A 25,055-nucleotide genomic window follows, 5' to 3' on the forward strand; every position below is an offset into this window, starting at 1 on the left:
GGGCAACTGAAATTATATTGGAACTTCAGCCTAAGTGATTTTTCTCCAAGTCTGAGATTTGACTGAAAATTACCTTAATTGTTGAGAATCTTACGTTGATATTCTGGGGAAGCTGTATTATAAAAGTGTCAAGAAGCATTTTTGTTCTTGTTTTGCAAAGATATATTAAAGTTTCTATGCCTCTATGGTTATTTTTTAAACTAAAGCTTATTTTTGTTATCACTTCAAGCCATTTAAAATAAAATGAAACTCCTTTGATTCCACTCATGCTGGGAAGTCAGAGACAAGCAACTTTAACTACTGTCTTGCAGCTGTTGTATGGGGAAAAATTTTAGCATAAAGAAAAAAAGTGTTTTGGCAGAGATGCGCTAATCTGAAATTGTATGGATCATTTTCAATTTGTGATGCTCAGGTGCACGCTTCTGTGTTTCCGTAGTGCGTTATGTACCAAGCGCTTCACTTTTCTTTCTGTGTGTATATTTTGGTTTCAGCCTTTAATCTGGACAACGAGCAGCCAGATTATGATATGGACTCTGAGGATGAAACCTTACTGAACAGGCTAAATCGGAAGATGGAAATCAAGCCGCTGCAGTTTGAAATAATGGTTGACAGACTCGAAAAAGCCAGTTCTAGCCAGGTATTGTACTGTGTGGAGGAATGACTGAGTGTTTTTGATTTCTGAGCTTTATGGTGGGGTGGTTCTGAGTGGGTTTTTTTGGTCTGTTTTTCAGCTTGTTTTATTTCCTGCTAGCAGGATAAGTGTGTTTGTGTGAGTCTGCAGTTATACAGAAAACACATTTCTGTCTCTTATTGTCCATATTGGTAACTTAGAAAAAACAGGTGAGGGGGGAACTTGTGAGGGGATGGCTGGGGGTGACTTGCATTTTAATTCCTAAGCAGTGTGTTAGAGGATGGCTTGCAACGTCGTTTTACCTGTGTTGGTATGGAAGAAGCTTGTGGTGATTGGCAGGTGTATAAATTTGGCTATAAACATGTATGAGAATCCAGATTCTTTGTTGTAGTTGGTACTCGTGGATGTTGACTTCGGTTGAGGTTTGCAGGTTAGAAACCTAGAAGCGTAGACAGCAAAGCCAAGTATTTGTTATCATTGGATCCTTGTAGTAGAAAATGCACAGGTGCAAAAAAGAAAGTTAAACCTCAGTTGAGACTCGCAGGCTGGATTCCTCGCTCGAGAAGGAAGCACATGTTGTGTATCATTTAGTCACTTATTTTAGCAGAAGACACCGGTACCTTCATAGCCAGTTCCTGAGGTGTTCCAGGTCAGCGTCTGGAGAGGAGCTTAAAGCCAAAAACATTACTATAAAATTACATCTGAAGGATCAGTTTCTGAAAGGCAAGTTTGAAATTTGTAGAGTTACTTCTCAGTGAGGTGGATGTTTTGTTAGGAGCAAAAAATCTGTTGGGGGATCCATAGCCCTGCCTTAGGTCCTTATCCTGATTTAGTTCAATGCTGTGTGTTAAGAGGCTATAATATTGTATTATCTACTTTTTAGAGCCACTTTAACAAAGATTAGGTAAAGATTTCTTACTATACTAAGAAGACAGGGTGTGAAGAAAAAAATTGTGGAGTACATTGGATCATCCTTGTTGCACGTGTGGTATTCAGATCTCTTGGGGCTTTTATGTGGATGCCTCTGTTTTATGTGGATACCCCTGTGCTGGCTTTCAGTTAAAGCAGTTCCGGTTATCACGTTTCTAGAGTAATTTGCATCCTCCTTATGCTGGTTTCATCTTTCATTGCTTGAGTAATGAAGTTAAATTGAAGAACTGAAAGATTTTCTTTTCCTCCTAAAATAAGAATTCAGGTGTTTCTCTGTAGGCAGCTGCCCCTTTCTCCTTCCCTTACATGTAAATGACACTGAAGCATTACAGAGAGGTAAAGAGTATTTTGAACCAGAAAGTGCTTATTTAAGGAAGTCCATGATGTTAAGAGTCGTAGGTGTTGATGAAGCATTGTCATTGATTCCTGTAACAGGCTCCCTATTGAAAGTAAGGTGTGTAAGGAGAAATCCCTTTTTTGTAGGTGAAGTTTCTGTGGGACTTCCTGTGTAGGATTTTCTGCCCAGCTTCAGGGATGTCTGTGTTCAAGCTTCTTGTCCTGCTTTGGGGCTACAGAAGACGTTGAGCTGATGTTGAGTAGCTCTGTGTTAGGAGCGTTAAGGTAGAAACCACTGTTGCAGGTTACTGGAGCCTGAGAAACTAAGTTTGGCTGCCTGGCAGATTCCATCCCCACATGGGGTTATAATGCTCTCACATCCCACTTGGGGCTACTACACAGTTCACTAACATTTACGTCACCTCTGAAGTACAAAAGGATGTTGGTGGGAATGTTTTCCTCACCAAGGAAAGGGTTCCCACACCTTCCTCGTGGGCACTTGGACAAGGTGGTTTAAGCAAGGAATATAGGTACTGTGCATCTGTTTTACTGGTGGTACTTGCAAAAACAAGCAAGCAGGGCCAATGTTTAACTTGAACTGTGTACACCAGGCAGAGTAGATTTCTTTTTTTTAAATAAAAATGTTATTGAAAAGGACAAATGGGACTGTAATTATTTTAAAGCAATATCACAGTGATAAGATAATGTTTAAGTTGTGTGTTAGCTAGACATACAATCCTATAAACTTTATCATACAGATAGGATATGCCGGTGAGTATGTGAGTTGGATTGACCAGGGTAATGTCCATTCTGGGTAGAACAGATGCGAAGTTATTGTTGTAAAGCTGCGTGAGGTCAGAAACACAGACAGATTAGTCACCTCCTTTTTATTTTTTTGCTTTCTTTTAAAAGCAGTTCAGTGTTTTTCTAATTGTACTGCGTTTCATTCTATTCTGGCTGGAATTAACGCTTAGATAGTAGCAGTGGTTACATGTAGGATCTCCTTATTTTTCTGAAATGTATTGTTTCTTATCCTAACATAGAGACAAAATTTAACATAGTTTGACATTGCAAAACTGCAAATTTAAGTTGTTCAGTTGATAATTTTCAAATTACGGGGAAGACAACGTTCGTCTGACTTGTGTTTTAAGTAATATTAGAGATACTTTTTATGTAGCGAATGTGTTTAAGATAACACGAGCATGTTAAAGTAGTGTATTAGTTGGTCACTGATGGTTTTTGCATTTATTTAGGCTGACTTCCATATAAAAAGCTTACTATATAAAGGAAAAAAAGTTAAAATAGTCGAAGCGATTCCCAAATCATGATCTGCAGACCATCTAAGTTAGTTATATCCTTTGCTTGTAATCGTTTCAAACAGTGGTTTTAGATCTCATGCAAATTGATGAAGTTGTAGACTGTTGTGTGAAAGTTTCTGAGAGATGATGATGCTGAGTCAGAAAATTTGGGGACGAAATATTGTAACTCGAGAAGACCGAGCGGTGCTTTAAGTACTTCCATTTAAATTAGTATTTTTTCCTCCTTTTACTCTCTCATGCTAGAAAAGAATGAAGTTTATTTAGAAAGCATAAAAGTAGTGTAAATGCGGGGGTGACTTTCTCCCTGCACCACCACTCCCCCCCCCCCATCTCAGTTGCGTCTTTTGAATGTTCTCTTGTAGCTTGTAACACTTCAGGAAGCTAAATTGCTGCTAAATGAGGATGACTACCTTATCAAGGCTGTGTATGACTACTGGGTAAGAAAGCGCAAGAATTGCAGAGGGCCGTCTCTCATCCCCCAAATCAAACAAGAAAAGAGGGATGGCTCCACCAACAACGACCCGTACGTTGCCTTCCGGAGGAGAACTGAGAAGATGCAGACAAGAAAGGTAGCTCGTTAAACTTCACTGGTTTGAATTTGTCATTTGAATTCCTGCAGTGATAGGAATCACTTTGCTTCCTATCCAGCATCTTGCAGGATCTGCCCTGTGGTCGTTACTGACCTGGTTGGCTCTTTTCATAGTTGTGATACTGGATGACCCAGCTAAATCTCAAACCTGTTGGATGGTGTAGTCAGTGTGTAATCTGCTGGTTCTCTAGAGACAATTTCTTAGAAAACTGAAACTCAAAGGGCAATTTATAAGTATTGCCATATAAACCAGCAGCTGTGGGACTTCCTGGGTTGCAAACTTTCCCTTCTGTGAAAAAGGGGAAAATGATCTTCCATTTGCTGTGGAATAAGTAGTTCAGATTTTGTATCTGTAGCATGAATTGATTTGAGCTGTATGCATGGATGGATGTATTCCATCCATGAGCTGGGAAATCTCTAATTACTTTGCATTTTACATCAACTCTGTACACATATGTACACAGCAGAATCAAGGTGGAAAGAGTGTTCTAGGAGCCAAGTCTTGAATTCCTTGTGCTGACAAAGTTGCACTGGGTTGATGGGGAATCCGAGCAGAGAGAGATGGGTGGAGAGGGCTGAAAAGTGGTTTTTAGGATTAATCTTACAAGTTGGGTGTTGTTGACTTTTTGTGGTTTGTCTAGCAATGAGGTTCTGCTTTAGAGAGTTGCTTCTGAGAGTACTTTTATGATTCTCACTTGCAGCAATATTAGTAACTTTTCTGTTATTTCTGCCTCACGGGTTTTCCTTTTGACTTAAAATTTGTTTAATCTTTCAATAGAACCGAAAGAATGATGAAGCGTCTTATGAGAAGATGTTGAAATTAAGAAGAGAGTTTAGCAGAGCCATAACGATTTTGGAGATGATTAAGAGAAGGGAGAAAACAAAACGCGAGCTATTGCATTTAACATTGGAGGTTGTTGAGAAAAGGTAAAATTGCGAATTACACTTGTAAAAAGTCATTTATAACACCAAGATTTTAATATTCATCAAATAAGTGTGAGAACACCTGTGATTTATTTCTGCATGGATGCTGATCTTTGCACGTGGGCATGGCGGAAGCCTTATATAGCACCATAAACTTCAGAAGCTGAAATAAAAGGGTTTCATGCAAACTGTTTGCCTGTTCTGTGTTTCCCAGTGGAAATGCGGTATCATATGTTTAATTGTGTGTTTTTAAGGTACCATTTGGGTGATTATGGAGGTGAAATCCTCAATGAAGTGAAGCTTAATAGACCTGAAAAAGAGATGAGCACAACTCCATCCACTCTTCATAATGGAAATCATCACAAAGTTCAAGAATGTAAAGTTAAGGTAAGTTTTCTTCTGATGCGAGTCTCTTGGTATCAGTTTCATTGCTCCTTTGGATATACCCTGCAGATGTTTGCATTGGAAAAGTGGGTAGGTTTGCTTCCAGTGTGACATTTGTTACCTTGCCCACTCAAGTTTTGAAGTAATTGGCTGGCATTGCTGTTTAGTTCTTTATGCAGCAGAGTTGTAAATCTTCATTTTCCTTCTCAGTTCTGCCTTTTTTGTTGTAAACTGATGTAAACATTGATGTGTTAAGTGGACATCAGGACCTCCATGAGATTGCAAAGTATAGTGAATTATTATTCTTTCTCCCTTCAGAGGGAGACTAGAACGCTGAATTTTTATAGCATCCGTGAGTGCTGGCAGGCCTGAAAACAAAGGGTTTTACTGAATCACAGCTAGAATGCCAAAGGATTCTAGAAACTATTCTGAACTGTTCGTAACATTTCCAGGCACAAGAATGCAAGTGTAGATCTTGCTGACAGCTGGAAGGAGTTGCAAGCAACTAATGTTTTAAAAAACACATACTGGAATTTGTAGTAGTTTGTTATTACCGAGGCCTGTGCGCATCTCGGTAATCTCGAGTGGGCATTTTTGTATCTGCCGCTGCTTGGCCCTCGGTATTAGGTAAGCAGCAAACATAAGAGGCTGGAAGAGAGAGTGACTGAATTTGGGAACCTTTAGTTTCTGCAGAGGGACAGAAGGCTGCTCTGAGAGAATGGGTGCAGAGGGGTGCAAGACTTGAGTCGCTCTGTGCCACACTTTGTCTTCCTAAAACTAGCAAAGTAGCTTAATGCTACTTGGACAAAGTCTTCCTTTACGTTTTTAAACATCTGTCCAGGAGCGAGGCAGACCTAGCTTCATTTTTATAATTGACCTTCTGGAGAAGCAGTAATGTAAGAATAATCCATAGCTAAAAGTGTTAAACTTGAATGGTTTTCTTTTTTCTTGTCTCATGAAGAAATGTATTCCACTCAAAAGCAGTAAGAAAAATACATCAAAGGGAACTCCGTATCTTCTGTCACTGTTCAGATCCAGTACCAAACCAGATTGTAGTGGTTTATATACTCATTACAGTCTTCCTGCGAGGACAGCCGTTATATGTGTGCAGAACAGAATTGAAATACTCTTTCTGGAGGATCCTAGTTAACCTAGTTACTGTGACTAGTTAACCGTGACTGACTGCATTTGTTGGTTCTGGTGACGTGCGGTTCCAATAGAATTAAATAAAAGAGCAGTAGTACAGTCATAAGCAGGTTATCATACAAGCAGCAGTATTGACAAACCCACCCATCTTGGGTTAATGGTTTTCAAATGATTACTTAAGAACTTTTTTTTTCCAGTTAATACAGGCATTAATTGCAAAATTAACTGCTTCCAATCTTAGCATAATTTTATTATTAGAAATGGTTGTTCTGCTTATCTTGTTTCTGTGTCTTCATATCAAGTTTCCTTTAATTGTTACTTAACCTGTAAGTATCTTTGGTCTGTCTTAGGAACTGTCTTTGCTTTAAAACATAAATACTAGATGGTCATGGTTTTAAAACAAACAAAAGCCCCGAACAAACCAAAGCACAGGTTTCCACTGCGAGCCATTTTAATGTCACCATTGTAGTTCAGCTCACTGAGCTGAGTACAGCACAGAAAAAGGGTGAGACCTGATGTTCCATTCCCAACTTTGAGTTAACACATGGCTTTGAGAAATAACCTGAACCGGGGTTTATTATTATAAAACGCTTGGAGGTAAGGCTGGAGAATTGAGAACCTCTTGAAATGTGTATTTAGCACCCGCGACACCCAGTGGTCACTGGATTTAATACAAATCTCTTGCCGTGGTTCTGCTGCAGGAATTCTGTTCCGCGTTGTTTTGCATCTCCGTTATGAAGCCAAGCTCTGCTACCGGAGTTAGTTTCAGTCAGAGGGTTATTCATAAGTGCGAATTTGGGGTGAACTTAAACACTTTTTCAAAACTGCACCAGCTTTTACTTGTAATTGGGAATTTTGCAAGGGAAGTAATCTTCCTTTTAATTTAAAAGCTTTGAAGTTTAATAGCATTTGTGTTCCAGTGAAGGGTTTAATATTGATGGAGTTGCTTACTATAGAGGGTTCACACTACCAAAATCTTAAATAGCAAAACTGAATAACATTACATCTTTTCAAAAACAAACTATCTGAGAAACATGAAGCAAGTTATATAGCTGCTTTTGAACATATCTGAGCAGCTCAGAAAATTGAAATTGCTTTCTATAGGAGACTGAGATTTCAGAAAATAATTGGAATAGGATTTCCAGTTACCGTATAAGGAGTGTACTGCAAAGCAAGGAGCCTCTCAGGCAGTCATATGGCTTGCAGGTTTTCAGTTTGTTTATTAATAAGTACCTGTAAAGACAAACAGAGGTCAAGTTCTGGATTTTTTTAAATGTTTTGAATACATTTTGCATTATATGTCTGAAATAGTCTGCAGATGCTGCATGTTAAGAGGTTTTGGAAGATAACCAGTCACGTCTTTAAGACATGAGAAGAGGAAGGGTTAACTATTTTTTTTACATTTTTTGTGACAAACAGCATCCTCATCATTCATCTCTGAAGGAGGAGGTGTCAGATGTCGTACGTCAGAAGAAGAAGTATCTAAAGAAACCTAAAATAGAGTGTGTAGTCACTCCTCAACAGCCCTCTGAGCCCTTGCCTGCTATCAGCAAGAGCGACATCAAGCAGTATGACTTCCACAGCTCGGACGAGGAGGAGTTCCTGCAGGTACTGAGCGTGCTCCTGCAAATCTCAGCCTACACAGGGGAGACATTTCAGCTGCCTCTAATTGGGCCAGTCTGGCTTGAAATGGAGAATAACTGTTGAACAGTGGATATATATAAAAGATACTTGCACAAACTATGAATTTGTTTGCTTCTGAGCTGGGCTTCAGAGAAGCTTGCATTTAATATGTAAACGTGGCTGTTCGCTTTATATAAATATAAGCTTGTATAATAAATAAGTAAAATTACATTATATAAATGTGGCAGTTGGAAGAATGACTTTGCTTTCTGGTCTAGGTACCCTCACCAGTATCAGAGGCAGAAGAAGAAAATGATCCTGATGGACCTTGTGCTTTCAGGAGAAGAGCAGGATGCCAGTATTACGCTGTAAGACTATGTGCTGTTGGACTTAGCGGGGTGGTTTTTGTTATGTTGTTTGGTTGTTGTTTTTTTAGTTTAGGTTGGCATAGCACTAATGTAATAATTCTTCTGTTCCCACTTTCACCACCATAGCTTTGGTGATCTGGTGAATCCAAAGACGATAATTTTCAGTCTTTGAGAATTATTCTCAATGTGCTGATTACCTGGAAATCTTACAACACGTTGCCTGCTGACTAATTCAGCCACTCTTAGGAAGGGAGAGGTTGTTTGTCCCCCTCAGTTTTCATAGCGTGTCATTTCTTCCCAGCTTGTAGAGCTTATTAGAGTTGTGTGCTAGTTGTCCCAGTTCTCAGACCTGCTGGGAGGTCCTGCTGGGCCATTGAGTAGAGTCTGCTATTGAAGCAGAGGGGTTTCATCTGCTGAGGGGTGTTTTCCATTTACTTAAGTCAAACGTTTCTTTTGAAATCAGTGGAAACTGTCGATACATTGAAAAACATAAAGTTGCAATTGCAAGAAGGTGCAGAGGACAGAGCGTGATTATATATGTCCTGTCATCATCTCAGGACCACTGACAGTGACATGTTTTTACCGAGCGTGTGTTTATCGGTGGGGGCCTTTAGGCTGCAGAGGACCAAGAAAAGCAACGCTACACTGTGGTGTATCTAGTTTTTCTTGGCTTGCTTCCCATGGGAAGAATGAAGTTACATGACCAAATAATTGTGTAGCCTTTAAAGGTACTTACAGAGAAGTCATTTGGGCACTGGACCGGCTGTTTCGGAAGCGCAGACACCCCCCAGCATACTGCGGTTGTCCCTGGGCATCTCCCCCAGGCTGTGCTGCCGCTCCTGGCACAGGTCGCTGTGTGCTTGGCCGGGCCCTGCTGGCTCGTGCTCCTTTCCAGAACAGCACAGGCAACTCCAGCTTTCCAAGAGTATGGCATTGTTTTTAGCTGTTCTTCTCCTTTTAGTAATTTATTAGGGGTTTATTTAAAAGACATTTGTCTCTCTGGCACCCTTTTTTTTTTGTGTGGCCTCTTAACTTGTTCTTTCACTTTGGGTGAGTTTTTTTACCTGTTGATTGCTAATTTAGTCACCATTTCTGCTTAGCTCCAGAGGATTAGCTGAAGCTTCTCTCTTGCTTATAATTTATCCTACCTTTTTCTCCTCCTTAGCCTGTGAGTTAACTCCTTTACCAAAAGAAGCTGAGATGACTGAAAACTTGTATTTTCATTTTCTTCTGTTACTTTTGCATTGCTGTTTAAAAGCAGTTTATCTAACAGCCTTAATGTTAGTCTTTGAATGAACCGAATCTATGGCACTACTATTGTTGTAGGTCTAGCCTGATCACAAAAAGTATTATTTTAACCAGTATTTATTAACCTCCCATACAAGACATTTCAGGCAGCACACAGCATCTCTGCTTTTAAAGATCATGCAATTTTGAGATCCTAACAATAAGGAAGATATTAATGAAGTAATAAAAATGCCCTAAGGTAAGCTGATACAGAAAGTACACTGACAGGGCCTGGTAATGGAATGTGTGTGTTGGAACAAAGGCCGTTCAGCTCAGCATCTGTTACCTTTGGCAGTGTGAGTTCCATGAGTAAAACTAAACTGCACATTTAGGAACCCCTTCTGAAATAATCTACACGCTTAGGCTGCAAGCTCGCTGAGTGGAAACTTTGTCACTTTGCTGTGTACTGGTGATTGAGTGGGATCTTTGAGCAGTGATCGAGCTTTCTTTATATTTCCTTTGTCACAAGAAGTACTGAAAGTATTCTTCTGTAGAGTGATACTTAGCACTGGAGTTGTGCGTATAGTTTTAAAGTATTTCTATCAATTATTTTTCATAAACTCATTTCTGCAGCCAAAAGCTTTATCCTAGTAACCCTTACTAGTGGGATTAGACAGATTTCCTAAGGATAGGCCCTGAGCTGGCTGCAGAACGTAGTCCAGGTGCAGCCTTCCTGCAGGACACCCTTCGGCTTCTAAGAGCCTGCAGCTCAGAGGCTGGCACAGACAATAATTGCTCCCCGCGGTTTGTATCCTGGGCTGAATCCCCGAAGGAGCCGTTAGCAGACAGGAGGTGCTGGGCCAGGTGGACCTGTGTCTGAGTAGAACAGTTTTATGCGCTTCTTGATTAGAATGAATTAATTCTGGCGTGTTCAATATTTTGGTTGTGGCGTTTAGTTTTAAGACTAATCAAAGAGTATTTGCTGCTCTGTGAAATTATGTATTTTTTTAATAGCATTTTCCAAGTTCTTTCATGATCTGAGCATATTAATCAAATGATGGTTCTGTGGACATTTTCTATGCTGTAGCCTGTGTATGATGATCACCTAGTAGTAACCTAAACAAAGTATACACTCTAATAGGGTGCAAAATTGCCTTTTCTTTTTTCTTTACAGCCTCGTTTGGACCAAACTAATTCTTCATATGAAAACTCAGAATTGGCAGAATTGGACAAACTGAGGTTCAGGCATTGCCTTACAACCCTTACAATTCCAAGGAGGTGTATAGGATTCGCAAGAAGACGAATTGGCAGGGGTGGAAGGTACAGTTGCGTTATTTTTACTCCTCATTCACCTTCAAAGGATAAAAGTATTAGGAAGAGATAGTTAAACTAACATCTTTTTTACATCCTTTTTCATCAGGGTTATAATGGACCGAATATCAACAGAACATGATCCTGTCTTGAGACAGATTGACCCGGAAATGCTGAACAGTTTTTCCAGCTCTTCCCAGACTTTAGACTTTTCTTCTAATTTTTCACGGACCAATGCTTCCAATAAACCTTGTGAAAACAGACTGTCCCTTTCTGAAATCCTAAGCAATATCAGATCATGTCGACTGCAGTGTTTTCAGCCAAGGCTACTAAATCAACAGGACAGTGATAGCGAAGAATGTACCTCAAGGAAACCAGGGCAGACTGTGAATAATAAGAGAGTTTCTGCAGCATCTGTAGCTTTATTGAACACCAGCAAGAATGGCATATCAGGTAGGCAAGGATTTGAATTCTTCTACAACTTAAAATATTGAATTCCAGTGTTTTTCCTTGTGACTGGACTCGCAACATCTTCAGCCGGGACGTGTACCTAAACCAAAGATACAAGATAATTATTTTCTATTTCTTAGAATATATAGAATTCTTCCACAAATAGTCCTGCTCCTTGTGCTTTTATTATGGTTTCAATAGAATCTTGATCAAGTGCCAGACTTAAATGTGCGTTATTCAAATGAGTGATTCTACTTGTATTTAGGAATTGCTTAGGTGTGGTTGAGTCTTAAAGACATTAATTGGTCTAACCTTGTTTAAGGAGAGAAGAATGTTCTTTATCAATGCAAAACAAAAGCAGTTGGTTTCTGGGGGGGGCGGACGTTGGGTTTGTTCTTGGAGTTTTTGTTTTTAAATCTTGCCAAAGGTCTCACAACACCGGTGGTAATTTAGGAATCATACTGAGCAGGCATGGAAAAGTGTGAAAACAGTGCTTGCTGGTGATTGCCGGCATAGGAAAAATTGTGACACTGGCATCACTTAATGATGCACCCTCGCTGATTTTTCCAAAAATCATCAGCCATTGATTGAGGAGATTTGTCTTCTCTCTTAAGTGTCGTTTCTAACTCTCATAGCCAAGGCAGCTTTATGATCTTTCTGATAGCTCCAGATGAGCAAGACAGCCATTCACATGTAAACAGCTTTACGTTAAAACAAAAGAAGTTTATTGTAGTTTCTTCACAAGAATATAAAATACCCAGAGTTCTGATCTTTGTAGACCTTTTGTTAGTGATTTGGGTATAGAAACACTAAAGTTGAAATAACAGCCACCAAAAGAAAAATGTGCTTTAATCTTACCTTAGCAGTCACTACATCACTTGCTTCACCTACTAGGAGTTGTAATTGCTCAAGTTTTAACATTGTCACTTCTTTATAATCTTAAAAGGATGTATGATGCTTTAAAAAGCTGGACAATTGGAGATATGCCATAAGAGATCTGCTACTGAGCATCAAGACACATCTGAGCATTTTCCTACACTATTGTGTATATACAGAATTAGGTATTGTAAAGCAGGATAATCAGTTAACATAACAGGCTGATACTGAATTCCATAACTAACTTGACATGGAATGGTCTGTCTTTTTTGAAGTCAGTTGCAGGACTGGGTATTTAATCTTCAATAATATACCTTTAGAATTAATGTGTAGAAATCAAATTTATTGAAGACAAAAGTAGTTTTCACTGTATTATGATTTTCAAAGACTGGGCACTTGCTCATTGAGTAACATGAGTGTAACACTGCCATAGGCACAGAATATTTACTTTCATAACTTAGTTTACAGCGTAATCATTGCAACCTCTATCTCGTTCTCTCTCTCATGAAAAGATTTGCACAAGAATATTCTTTTTCTACTGCATGAAGAGAACAGACATAATGTGCTATTTTGTATAATTCTTTTTTTTGTAAGGAATTTGAAGGGCTGGACAACTGCACCTGTAGTGGAAAGGGGCAGTTTTGTGTGATGGGAGTACTGATAAGCATCAAGAGATAAAGCAAATGCAGAAAATAGAAAGGAATACTATTTGTCAGAGTTAAGGATGTGAAACATGGACCATAAGCTGTAAGGAACAAGGAAGAATTTGCTGGTAGCTCTTTATATAAGGAGAGCAAGTAAAACTGCAAGATTTCTCTTTGCATGAGTAACATATGACACCAAGGTAAGGAAACTTGCTTAAAAAGATACAGGTTGAGCTGATTGTTTTTGTCCCTAGAATTTTTCATTGATGATTTAAGGATCACCTAGATGGGAAACTTGTTGCTTTGAATTCTGCTCTGGGGAGACTCCTGCCCCCCTAAGGATGGAATCTACATGAAAAAACTAGGAGAATATTTTGGGATGCAAGCTGATGTATCTGATTTTAATAGTATATGAAGAAATAAGTGAAGGAGAAAGGTCGAAGACATTTGTGCAATCTCTGTACCTGGCTTTAGGGTAAATGAAGAGGATTCCGGTAGCTAGAGGAGAGATGGCACATAGTAAGAAACCAAAAATGAACAGTGTTGAAGCAGTACATTCAGGGAAAGGGGCTGCCTGTGTTCTGTAAGGGAATTGGGTAGACATAAGAAAAAATGTCAGTCCTTCCTGATTTGGGTAATAAAAAACAAGAATTGAAAAAACATAAGTTGTTGGTGCTGCATAGTGGATTAATGACAGATGTGATACACACATGTGGGCTAGCACTTGTGTAATTAGAATTTTTAGGGAAAAGCGACTAAAGGAAAGGATAGAGAAATGCGCATTTTAATGATAGGACTATAGAGAAATACCTAAAAGAATGCATTAAACCAAATCTGATGGATCTGAGCAACTTTGTAGAGGAATAGTAATTAACTTCTGTTATATAATCGTAGAAATCATCTGAAGAATACGTTTAGATTAAAGATCACTCAGTAGTTCAAGTACATTATGCAGGGAAATCTATGGTTATGGAAGACCTTTTTCTTTCCAGATTTATATTATGAACCAGATCCTGTAATTCTGGTAAAGGATCAGATGCAATAGACAACAGAACTCTTCGCCAAATAACTAAGCCAGCAAGAGACGCTGCTGTTAGATTTTTCTCATTAGTAAATAGTGAGTAAATTTGAAAAGGGCTGGTCAAAGTCTGGTGGTGTGTTAGAGTCATTCTGTTGGGGAGATGGTAATTGAAATCAGTTGATTTTGTAGCACACTTACCTGTAAGCATAAAGCTGCTTCTAGAGGACAATGATGGCAGTTCAACTGATTGCTTTTGCTTTTTTTTTCTTTTAGTTTAGAGAAGACTTGGAGTTGCTTGCTTTGGGTTTTGATGCACAAGGATATTTAAAGCTACCTCTGCGTTCTATTTTTCACTTGTATTAATAGAGCGGCTCCTACTCCGGTATTTCCTCCAATGCTGAGCATTGTACGAACAAAGAGAAAGACTTATTTTAAAAATGTGTGACTAGTCTTTTCTTGAAAGTGCCTAATCAGTGCATGAATAAAGAACCACTGTTTCAAGTTAATTACTCTCTTGCTCATGTTATTAGAACTACAAATGGCACAACTGAATTTGAGGAACTTTAGAGACAAGGTCACTGAAACAATGTGATCCCTTTGATCAGTTGTGTAAACTTTGTGAAGTCTTACACGTTCTATCTGGAAAAGTAAGCTGGTCTCTTTGCCGTAGACGCCTTCAGAAGAATTCTCTGTTTGATCTAAAATGAGATAAATGATGAGCTAGGGATACAAGCCATCATCAGGAGAGATGATGGGGGAATGAGGTTACCAGGGGTTGGTGACAGTGCTGCTTACGACAGCTGAGTAACACTGAACCTGCTTGCTGAGTTCCTAGAGTGCAGCTCAGCTCATGTTTGGGACTGAAGCAGGGAGGCTTTGGGCAGCATCTCCAGCAATCCGCAGTACAGTCGGCGTTGCATTTGGCTCCCAGTCTGCTTCAGCCGCCAGTTCCAGTGACCCGCTCAAATAGTTCGTCTCTTTAGTTCCCATGTCCTTCAGTAACAAAAGACAACTCAGCTGAAGAATTTTGCTTATGGGACAAACTTTTATTTTTTAGAGGTATTTATTTTCCAGAATTAAATACCATAGAAAAGTAATTAGAGTAATGAAATACCGCTTTTGGGGCAGCCTGGAAGATGATCTTTGAGTAAAGCCTTCAAATCCTAAGAGAACTGACATAATAATCCAAACCAAAGTGGTCAAGAAGAGAAGCCTGCAAGACTTAATTGCACATTGACTTTTTACCCTCTTCTGTTGCAATATTTCAATACAGTCAGACTGTGGTAAAATAGAAAATCCTGATATTCAGCAGTGGAGGCTGAAATTCTGGTGAATAGAAGGTTTTATAAGCAGTATAGAACACTTGCACTTACCTCTGACCCTAAAGGCCACCTTGGCACATGGTAGAGGTTTCCTATTTTTTTCTCTAGGACCCTTCAGTTGTTTGTTCTGGCAGAAGCAACTGATATTACATGTGCTAATGAACATGTGATGTTTTATAACAAGACTAACAGCTGAATTCAGTCCGACCACTGAATAAATGCCTGGTGACAGGTAGCAAATAAAGTGGAATTTCAACATGTAAAGGCAGAGTCAGCGATTTTTACATTACTGTGGTCATCTTCCCTGTACCTTGCAATAGAGTGTTTCGTGGCTTCATGGGCCGTGTCAAACTGAGAAGAGACGCTGAGAACACAGAACTGATGTGGAGGCTGAATTACATGATCCTCTGATGTAGAGACTGCTTTCTGTTTTCTTTTTTCCTATATTACGTCTTTACAGTCCATAGAGGAATGCAACGTTGAGTCTGGGTCAATAGCCCTGTACTGGAGACAAATAATAGCAAACTGCAGCTAAAATTAATTTAGGTATTTCTTTGCACTGTATGAGCTTGTTCTAAACCTTCTTTTCTTTTTTTTTAATAAAACAAAGGATGTGTTCTGGAATTTGTTACCTCAGCACTTAAAAATAGAAATATATATATATGTAATGTTCCATAATGCTGTTCTTGGCTCTGTTGCCTTAGTAATGCAACATGTCTTGGGAGGCCGTTGGGAGGGAAATTAACAGGTTTAGCTGGCTGAGCTTTAAGTGCTTATAGTAATAGGTGAGAATATTCAAGAGGAGAAAAGTGCAGCTAAGAATGAAATAAATATTCTTTTAGAATATGTTGGAAATGATAATGAAATCCCTAGATTCTAATCGGAGTAACTGTATAAGTCATTGGATTTTTAAGTGCCCTCCTAATGTGGTTGAAGCCTGTTTTAATGTCGCAGTAAGGAAGAAGTTTCAGTACTAATTTCTAAACACAGTTTTAGTTTTGATATTTATTTGGAATGGAATACAAGTATTACAACTAGTAAATGAAAGAGCCAGACCCTGAAAGACAGATCACTTCATATTGTAATGTTAGCTCAGTGTCTCTTGGTAAGATGATATTGCTGCAGGATCCAGGTGTTTGAGATGAACAACCGCTTCAGTCTTGGAAAAATATAGTTCAGAATAAACTGCCGAAATGTAGTTAATGGGAATCTTTGAAGAGTGAATTCTCTTTTACTTCCTCCGAGGAGAACTTAGTTCTGAGGTTGGCATCAACTGCACAAAACTCAGGTTTTAACATGAAACACTTGGCAGTGGTTTTGATTCATCAAGTGCGCAGTTCCTTGTGAAGAGAATATTGGGAACAGCTTTTCTGATTTCAGTATTGCCTTGTTGAGAGTGTGGGACTACTGGGCTTGCATTCACCTGGTTCTCATAAGTAAACGAACATCTTTTGTCACTCTTATTCCATTTAAAAAAAGTTAATGGGTAGAGAAAATCCTGTTCAGGTGAAACTTAGGTACTTCCTTCAGGGGAAAAAAAAGTGTGAAATAGGAAGGTGAAACTGATTTGCTAAATAAACAGTGCTTTGTGATATTTGCAAACGTATACTAAGTTTAAGACAGGGAAATTAGCTTCCATGCTGAAAGAATACAACAAACACATTTTGCTTGACCTCTGCTTTACATGGGAGTATATGAAGATCTTTGCAAGTGTCCAACACGGTGCATGTTGTCTTGAACTACTTGTCATCCAACGCGGATGCGCTCTTGCATTTGAGATGTTTGGTTTGTGCAGGCCTATTTAACAGCAGCTTCCCTTTCTTTTCTATAGTGACAGGGGGGATCACAGAGGAACAATTTCAGACACATCAACAGCAGTTAGTTCAAATGCAGAGGCAACAACTTGCTCAGCTTCAGCAGAAACAGCAATCTCAGCATTCCTCACAACAGACACATCCGAAAGCACAGGTATGGCACCTGAAATCTCATCAAGCGCTCATATCTTCCTTTTTGCTTACTGTGTTTTTTTCCGCTTTTTTGTAGGCTAAATACCACGCTTCAGTAATGTATTAACTCTTAGAATGAATGTAGAATGGGTTTTGGTCAAGATACTTTTACAGTTTGCTGTGGAGTGCCTGGAAGGCAACTTGTGCTGTAGCTACTACTAATATCTTGCTTTCATTTTTCTATTTGGTATGAGATAATCTTTGAAGTTTCAACATCAAAACCTGCTGTTTGTTTTTTTTTTAACATTATATATCATGGCTGCATTTTAAAAGTTGTGTTACATCCACAGGCTCGGTCAGTGTAGAATAGCCAGTGCTGTCAAGTCAAACTGTTTTCACTGGTTTTATCTTCTTTGTGTAAGAGCCCCAAAGAGACTTCTTTATTAAAACTACTTTAGGAGGTAATGAATTGTGTTGTGAACAGATACGCAGTGAGTGCTAATAGTTGGTAGCTTCTGAAAGGGAAAAGGTAGCTTTGCATATTTAGTTTGATTCCTTTCCCCCCTTCCCATCCCAGTGTTACTGCTTCTGTCTTTTAATAGAATCATATTTTTCATCTGTAATGCCTTGCAAGGGAAGAATATATTTTGTTTGTCAAGCTTTAATTTCATACCAAGAAAATATAAAAGCTGTTACTAAGAAAACTTACTTTACTTTGAGCACATTGCCAGTGCTGTTTGTCCCTTCCCCTCAGTGTTTTCTACTTTGATTAATTGGGTGTTCTATGGTGATGGTTACTGATTATATTATTTGTAAGTGTAAAGATACGATACCAGGATATTTAAGCAAAAGGAATGCATTTTGGAATTTTGAGATACTCTGTCTATGGGAAGTAATTTTCTTAGTTAATATAAACTGAAATTGCAGAGCGATACGTTTAGTCATTTCAGGGGACCTTTCCAGTACTTACCAGTCTTTCAGAGGGCTGGACTAACAGAAGATGTGTACTTCCAGAATGCTCTGGGCACTTAACGCTGTGCTACAAATTACTCCCTGAGAATGAAAGTACCATAAACATGGAAAATTATTTATACATTCAGTGTATTTGCTGCCAGGAGACAGAAGAGAGAAGGAAACTTAAGGCATAATCATTTTCTAAGAGGAAACTTCTCAAACTCATAAAATCACAGAATGGTTTGGGTTGGAACGGACCTCAAAGCTCCCCCAGTGCCCCCCCTGCCATGACAGGGACATCTTCACCAGCTCAGGTTGCTCAGAGCCCCGTCCAGCCTGGCCTGGGATGTCTCCAGGGTTGGTTCAGCCACCACCTCTCTGGCCAACCTGGGCCAGGCTCTCACCACCCTCATGGAGGAGATTTTCTTCCTTATCTCTCATCTAGATCTCTTCACTTCCAGTTTAAAGCCATCACCCCTTGTCCTGTCACTCCATGCCCTTGTTATGTCCCCCTCCAGGTTTCCTGCAGGTCCCTTTAGGCACTGGAGGCTGCTCTAAGGTCTCCCCAGAGCCTTCTCTCCCGTGGCAGTGAGTGCTGTGCCGTGCCAAGACCGGCATTTGCCGTTGGTGCCTCAGTTGGGCAGAGCTGACTCCACGCTCATTTGGACGCTCACTTTCAACTTTTCATCAGACTTGTGATATGGGAATATTTAATGTTGCAGTGCATTAGATCACATTTAGGATATTTCTTTATTGATTTGCTGGTAATTGTGCATTATAGCAATTTGAACTTGGTATTTCATTTTGGACTTTTTAAATGATTGTGTTTGTTTTTTTTAATTCTCGCAGGGCTCCAGCACCTCTGACTGTCTGTCAAAAACACTTGATTCAGCCAGCGCCCACTTTGCTGCATCTGCTGTGGTTAGTGCACCCGCTCCTGGTCGCAGTGAGGTCACCAAGGAACAAAGCACCAGCCACAACAACATTAATGGTGTCGTCCAGCCTTCAGGTGATGATTTCTTACAACTCGTGGTCTAGTGTGAGCTGAGAATATGTCAGCTGATCTTATTTCTGATTTCTAAAATACTGTTTAATAAACAACAAAAAAAAAATCAAATATATTGTGGTACTTCTAAATATTGTTCTTTAAAATACTTTGGTGCAATGGCATGCAGATCCCCCTTGAGGGAGACGGATCCCCAGAACCTCTTTACATTGCCAGCAGAACAAACTAGGAGGTGAGGAGGTGATCCAAAGCATCAGAATTTGGCTTCACCATTAGTTGTTCCCCATGCAATTTAACTTTATGGGGAATGTTGCCTTTTTAAGGCACCTAAAATGAGACATGCAAAGCTGGATAGTAGAAAAGTTCATTGTCATACAATAATTTCTTTCACTTTCTGATGTTCTTGTGAACGAAAAAAAAAGACATGTAATATTTCTAATGTTAACTAGAAATATTTCTAAAATTTTATACTTTGTGAATCTGTAAAAATCAGGTTCTTGCACAATTCCAGTGACATATGTCCTCCAGGCATTACCCTCAAGGTTAATATTTGGCTTTGAACCTCAGAAATAACCTATTTTTAATTAACAATGTTTGTTTTGTAACAGGAACCTCTAGAACCTTGTACTCCACCAACATGGCTTTATCATCCAGCCCAGGGATCTCAACCGTACAGCTCGTAAGGACAGTTGGCCACACCACCACAAACCACTTAATTCCAGCGTTGTGCACGAGCAGCCCTCAGCCGCTTCCCATCAACAATTCCTGCCTGACGAACGCGGTGCACCTCAACAACGTCAGCGTCGTGTCTCCGGTCAACGTGCATATCAACACAAGGACTTCAGCACCGTCGCCAACAGCCTTAAAACTTGCCACAGTTGCTGCCAGCATGGACAGAGTGCCAAAGGTAACTCCTAGCAGTGCCATCAGCAGTATAGCAAGGTAAGCCCGGAGCGTGGGGGAACACTTTAAAGTTACGTTTGTGCCACATAAATGTCACCACAGATGTGCCCATGGCTGCACTAGAGCGCTAAATGGAATTATTTCCATCATTAAGAGACTTGTCAGTATAGCTTCAACCTCCGAGGAAAACCCAGCTGCTGGCAGCTTCAGCATGGCCATGACAAACCACAAAAGCTGGTTTTTGCAGATTAACCCCCAAATAATTTGCACTGATTTTAGGTACCAGTAGATTGGGTAAACATCTGTTGTGTTTAAAATGGCTTCCTTTGAACCACTGTCGTTTGTCCCCTCTCATGCAGCACTTTTGGGTGGATTCTATCAAACTCCGTATGTTCTCTCCATAACCTTGTGTACCTATATTGCAAGATGCAGCCTGGCACATACCTGTTCCGTGTGTGTTGTATATTTATGTAACATATAAACCAGATACGTGCCAGCCTGTGTCTTCCATATATTCATAGACATTTATTCTTATTGGACAGCAGCACTGTTATTTCAGGATACTCGGATGTTTCACAGGAGTGGCAGGAGCTTGCAGTTGGTTAAGTTTTCTGAAAATGGCAATATTTGGCCTTTGTTTTAAGTCTCTGCTGGATTGTAGGATTTATTTTTTTCTAAAAGTCAGATTTGTTTACAAATTAAAAAGTAAAAAATTGATATTAAAAATTGTGGCTTACCAATCATTTCATAATACTTCCAGAGAGGTTAAAAGGAGCTTTTTGAGATGGAGAATAGCATAGTTTGAGGAAAAGGTATTTCTAAATTAGCAATCATGCCTTAGAGCATACTTCTATATCATTCATACATTTAGTTCTTATTTCCCTCAAGTCAGAGGCGTGTTTCAAGTCATATCAGCAAATGCCTTGAGAAGTACCACCTTAGCTGAACAGGTCTTGGGTATCTCTGCGAAGAATGTGTAGATAAGATTTCATACGCTAGTGCTAAAGCGGAATTGGGGGGTGTGGGGAAATTCTGTTAGAGCAATGCTTTGCTCCCTGACAGAATAATTGATACTGAGTCATCATGGTATATTTTGGCTTTGCTCCTTCGGAGTACTTTTTAGTACTCTTATCCATAATTTAGGCTGGTAATTTACAGTTAAATGCATTAATCTTGTAGAAGGGACTGCGCTGTAGTGGAGTAAAAGCGGTTCTTAAACACCAGTATTTAGTTTTAAATAAGCTGTTCCTAGTGATCTCTCAAGGTTTCTCGCTGATGCAGGTAACAGCTGCATTAAAAAAACAGTTCATGGAAAGGGTTATTAAAAACTGTGTAAGGAAATACTCCTGTTCTACTGGTAACCATGGGAAATGTCTTTTCTTGCAGAGAGAACCATGAACCAGAACGACTGGGTTTAAACGGCATAGCAGAGACAACAGTAGCCATGGAAGTGACATAACCTCAAAGCAGGGTCTCAACCTGTGCTAATGGTGTCGTCGTTTATATTCCAGACGAATGCAAAATACCGCACTCTGTGGATCACAGAGAACTAAAATGGACCTAAATGGACTATCATTATATCGTGTATTAAGTCGATATATAATGTAAATTTTGTAAAATTGGGAAAATCACTACCTTGTAAAATAGTTTATTTGTATCATCAATATTATTTCTGTTACTTGAATAGTAGATATTCATCATCATGCTTTTGCACTTGAATTTGCAACTGAATGGATTAAAAAATAATTCTTTAATGGGATCATGAGCATGAAATGGGATCCTGCATCACTTGTTTTAACTATTTATTTTGCCATGTTTACATTTTGTATCTTGTACAAATAAATCCAACTTTGTGTCTAAAAAAAAGTTAAAGATTCATAGCTAGGAAACAAAATTCTTGTAATTTTTTTCTAAAGGAAATGTAAAGTTTTCACTTGGTTCATTTTGTTTCACAATTTGACTAGATGGACTTTTTGGTAAATACTTTAGTGGCATTTCACTGTCAAATATGAAGTTCAAGGCAAAATAGTATTTTCTATTACTGTGCAGGGGAAAGGGATGGATCGATACATGCAAATTTAATGTAGTAACTCACTTTTCCATATATTTTGAATGTATATTTCTATTTATAATACCAGTTTATAAAAAATAATTACACAGGAAAAAAACTGACTAGGAAAATTATGCATCTAGCACACATAAAATTGTGCAGATATGAGAAAATTTTCAACTGATTACATTTTATCTGAAGACTGCATATTTTAACCGGCTTTAAAACTGTAACACACCACATAAAGGATATTTTACCAGGTATGTATTGCATTATATATCATTGCAATAATTAATTATTGGATGTCTAGATATCGAGCCATCCCAGGTGGTGGGGGGGGAGGGAGGGTTGTGGCAAGATTGTCTTTTCAATTTTGGAGAGTTTTCCTGTGGCTACAAGGCAAGTAACGGGTTGGAAAAAGTCTGACTGTAAGCGTTGGACACCTTCGTAGTGTAGTGTTTTAGTGACTTTTTTTATACGGTTCTTGTAAATTAGATACGTGTAGTGGTGTTTCAGAATGTTTGTTTATGCACTAGTTCAGACAACTTTCCCTGTTACTTGTTCTTGATAAGTGAAAACTGCAGGGAAATAAAAATACATATCAAAACATGGACATGTTGCATATGTGTTTATTTCGCAACGTGCAAGGAGTAGAAGTGTAAATTTGAGAGGGTATTAATGTTGCTTTGGTGATTTTTGACCACAGCGTATGCACTTTTTCAGTCGATGGGATGATTTCCTGTGCTTACTGTATACAGTAGGGGAGGGATGGTCCAGTAGTTGGGACCTGTGACCTGCGAATAATCAGGACAAGACGATTTCTTGTTCTGACAAAGAAACTTCAGGTATTCCTTTGGGTGAATCATTTGAATTATCTGCCGTTTGGTTGCCCTCCTGTAATTTGGATGTTTCTGTATTTCTTATAAATCATAGAATCACCAAGGTTGGAAAGAACGTCAGGATGTTGTCTAATCTGGTCCCTCCCAAAAAAGTCAAGATATGTTTTGCCTATGATGTCATGCAGTCAGTGTATTTTTCCTCTTAGCTTTTTATATAAAGAGCTATTTTAAATCTAAGATGTCTTTAAACATGTTTTGTCTTACGTTCTGTAAGTTAACAGTTCTGACAGTTAAAAACACTTGCAGAGCTTTAAATACCTGAGAGCTTGTCAGAAACTCAAATGTCTCAAATGAACTATTTTTTGCTTAACTGCTGACACTTTATTTTCTATTCAGTGAGAAGTCCAGAAGGAGAGATGATAATAGCTGGTATCTGTTGAGAACAGTGAGAGGAACGCACGCCGCTTCGGTGGCACTGCCTTGGCCAGGCAAGGAGCGATGGCACATCTAGGGGAGGCACTTGTGCAGTTGTGTTTTTACACATCGCTCTTTCTGCATCGTGCCCTCACTGGAACTGCTGCTTCCTGATAAATTGTTCTTTATGTGTACATGATCTTTTCACGTATGTGTAGATCAAGGTTCGTTTCTGGGAATGACTGTGATCTAAGTACAAATTATTATTTGTTTTTTTTTTTAAAGCAGAGTTGGTGCAAAACTGAGCCTGAACAAGAAAGAAAATATTCTCCTTGATATATAAAAATAACATTGCTGCTGTAACATATCCCCAAAACCTTTTTGAGGTTTAATGAAAACATGAAATCATTTCTTGTGCGGATTGAAAGTTGTACAGTTGCAAATGACAGGTACTGAACTCTGTCGCACAGAGTCTTCTCGCTACAAACGCAGATCATGCTCATGGTAAATTGGGCTGAAAATGTCTGTAAGCTTGCTGTGTGTCTGTGACTTGGTATAGTCTCATTGTCAGCTTATTACCTACAAGTTCCAGCTAAAGGTTTTTTAACTTTTAATAGATTCTGGGAAGATGTGAGGTGGAGAAAAGGATTTCGTGAAGTCAGAAGGCTGTAATGGTAAGTGCCACGTGTTCAATGAGTTTCATGTAAGAGATTAGTATTGGTGCAGCTTTACTGTCAAGCAGAACTCTAATAGTTATCTTAAGAATTTCTACAACTGTGTGCTTCAAGTGAAAGAAAAAGTGGTGAATTATACTGTCGGCCATAGAAATCATCTTTTTAAAAAAGTATTGTTAGTCCACTTTCTCCTGATACTGGTAGACAGCAAGGAATACCGATGATGCAGTTATTCTTGTGTGCTGTTTTAAGTATGCTGAGGATATGACACTCTTCCTTTTTTCATTCCCTTATTTGAACATCATGCTTCTCTGCAGTATGATTTGGTTAGTGATCTCTGGTTTATTACATATTAGGGAATGTTGCGCACATAAGACTTTTGAAAGTAGTTTATCTACAGCAATTGATACTGGACTTCAAGTGAAATGTGCAGTTTTCCCTTGAATGTCGGATACTAGAAAATTATTATTCTTTTCCTAATAAGATTCATCTAATGTATTTAATGATAGACTGGAGTTCCGGTATGTGTTAAATTGTAGGCATCTTGTTTCTAATTCTGCTGCAGGGTTTTTCTTTCCTATTTGCAGAGCTGTGCCTTATCTGTATCCTATGCAGTGGGCTGGATATGCAGGTTTCCCCCCAAGACGAGCCCACAGGTGCTGCAGCCCTTTCGGGTATTCCTAAAGCTCTGAGACTCTTCTTCCTTCCCTGATAGTCCATTTTCCTCCACTACCTCCAAGTCCTTTGTAGAGAGAAAAACAGAAATGTTCTCTATTATTACAGTCATTGTGACTTTCTTAGAAGCAGAATCCTCAGGCAGCACAGCCTTCTGGAGGGGACAGTGGGCTGGGCATGCTGCTCAGAGCTGGCCAGCTTTCCTCTTGGTTTCCAGGACTGCTCAGGAACACCTGCTCGGCCCTCCAGAGTAGAGCGTCCTGGGAGAAATTCCCGTCTTCCAACAGGAAAACTCTGAAGGCCACAGCAAACATAAACGCTCTTTGTACAGGATTGTCATCTCAACAGATTTCCTGGATTTGACTTAGAGAAACGGTTTCTAATCTCACTTTCCTATTCTGCTTTTAGGTTTTGCAGTCTTATTAGAAGGACGGAGAATAACTTTCATAAGTGAAAGCACATTTTCACAGTAAACTATTTGGGAAAGTATTTA

The 25,055-nt window shown here is 39.2% G+C and overlaps 1 protein-coding gene across 1 annotated transcript in view; it reads left to right on the forward strand.

Moving 5' to 3' along the window:
• The window catches only part of EPC2 (enhancer of polycomb homolog 2), a 45,423-nt gene extending 23,149 nt beyond the window's left edge, over positions 1 to 22,274 (forward strand). Inside the window, exons 3-14 of the mRNA XM_080346319.1 lie at positions 492 to 637; positions 3,579 to 3,785; positions 4,584 to 4,732; positions 4,984 to 5,116; positions 7,679 to 7,867; positions 8,161 to 8,250; positions 10,652 to 10,797; positions 10,898 to 11,241; positions 16,933 to 17,069; positions 18,851 to 19,010; positions 19,616 to 19,949; positions 21,297 to 22,274. Coding sequence (XP_080202445.1) covers positions 492 to 637; positions 3,579 to 3,785; positions 4,584 to 4,732; positions 4,984 to 5,116; positions 7,679 to 7,867; positions 8,161 to 8,250; positions 10,652 to 10,797; positions 10,898 to 11,241; positions 16,933 to 17,069; positions 18,851 to 19,010; positions 19,616 to 19,949; positions 21,297 to 21,369 — 2,108 coding nt within the window. The 3' untranslated portion in view covers positions 21,370 to 22,274. The remainder of the gene's footprint in view (positions 1 to 491; positions 638 to 3,578; positions 3,786 to 4,583; positions 4,733 to 4,983; positions 5,117 to 7,678; positions 7,868 to 8,160; positions 8,251 to 10,651; positions 10,798 to 10,897; positions 11,242 to 16,932; positions 17,070 to 18,850; positions 19,011 to 19,615; positions 19,950 to 21,296) is intronic.
• The last annotated feature ends 2,781 nt before the right edge of the window (positions 22,275 to 25,055 follow it).

Source organism: Nesoenas mayeri (genome assembly GCF_963082525.1).
Source record: "Nesoenas mayeri genome assembly, chromosome: 6".
NCBI classification, from domain to species: domain Eukaryota; kingdom Metazoa; phylum Chordata; class Aves; order Columbiformes; family Columbidae; genus Nesoenas; species Nesoenas mayeri.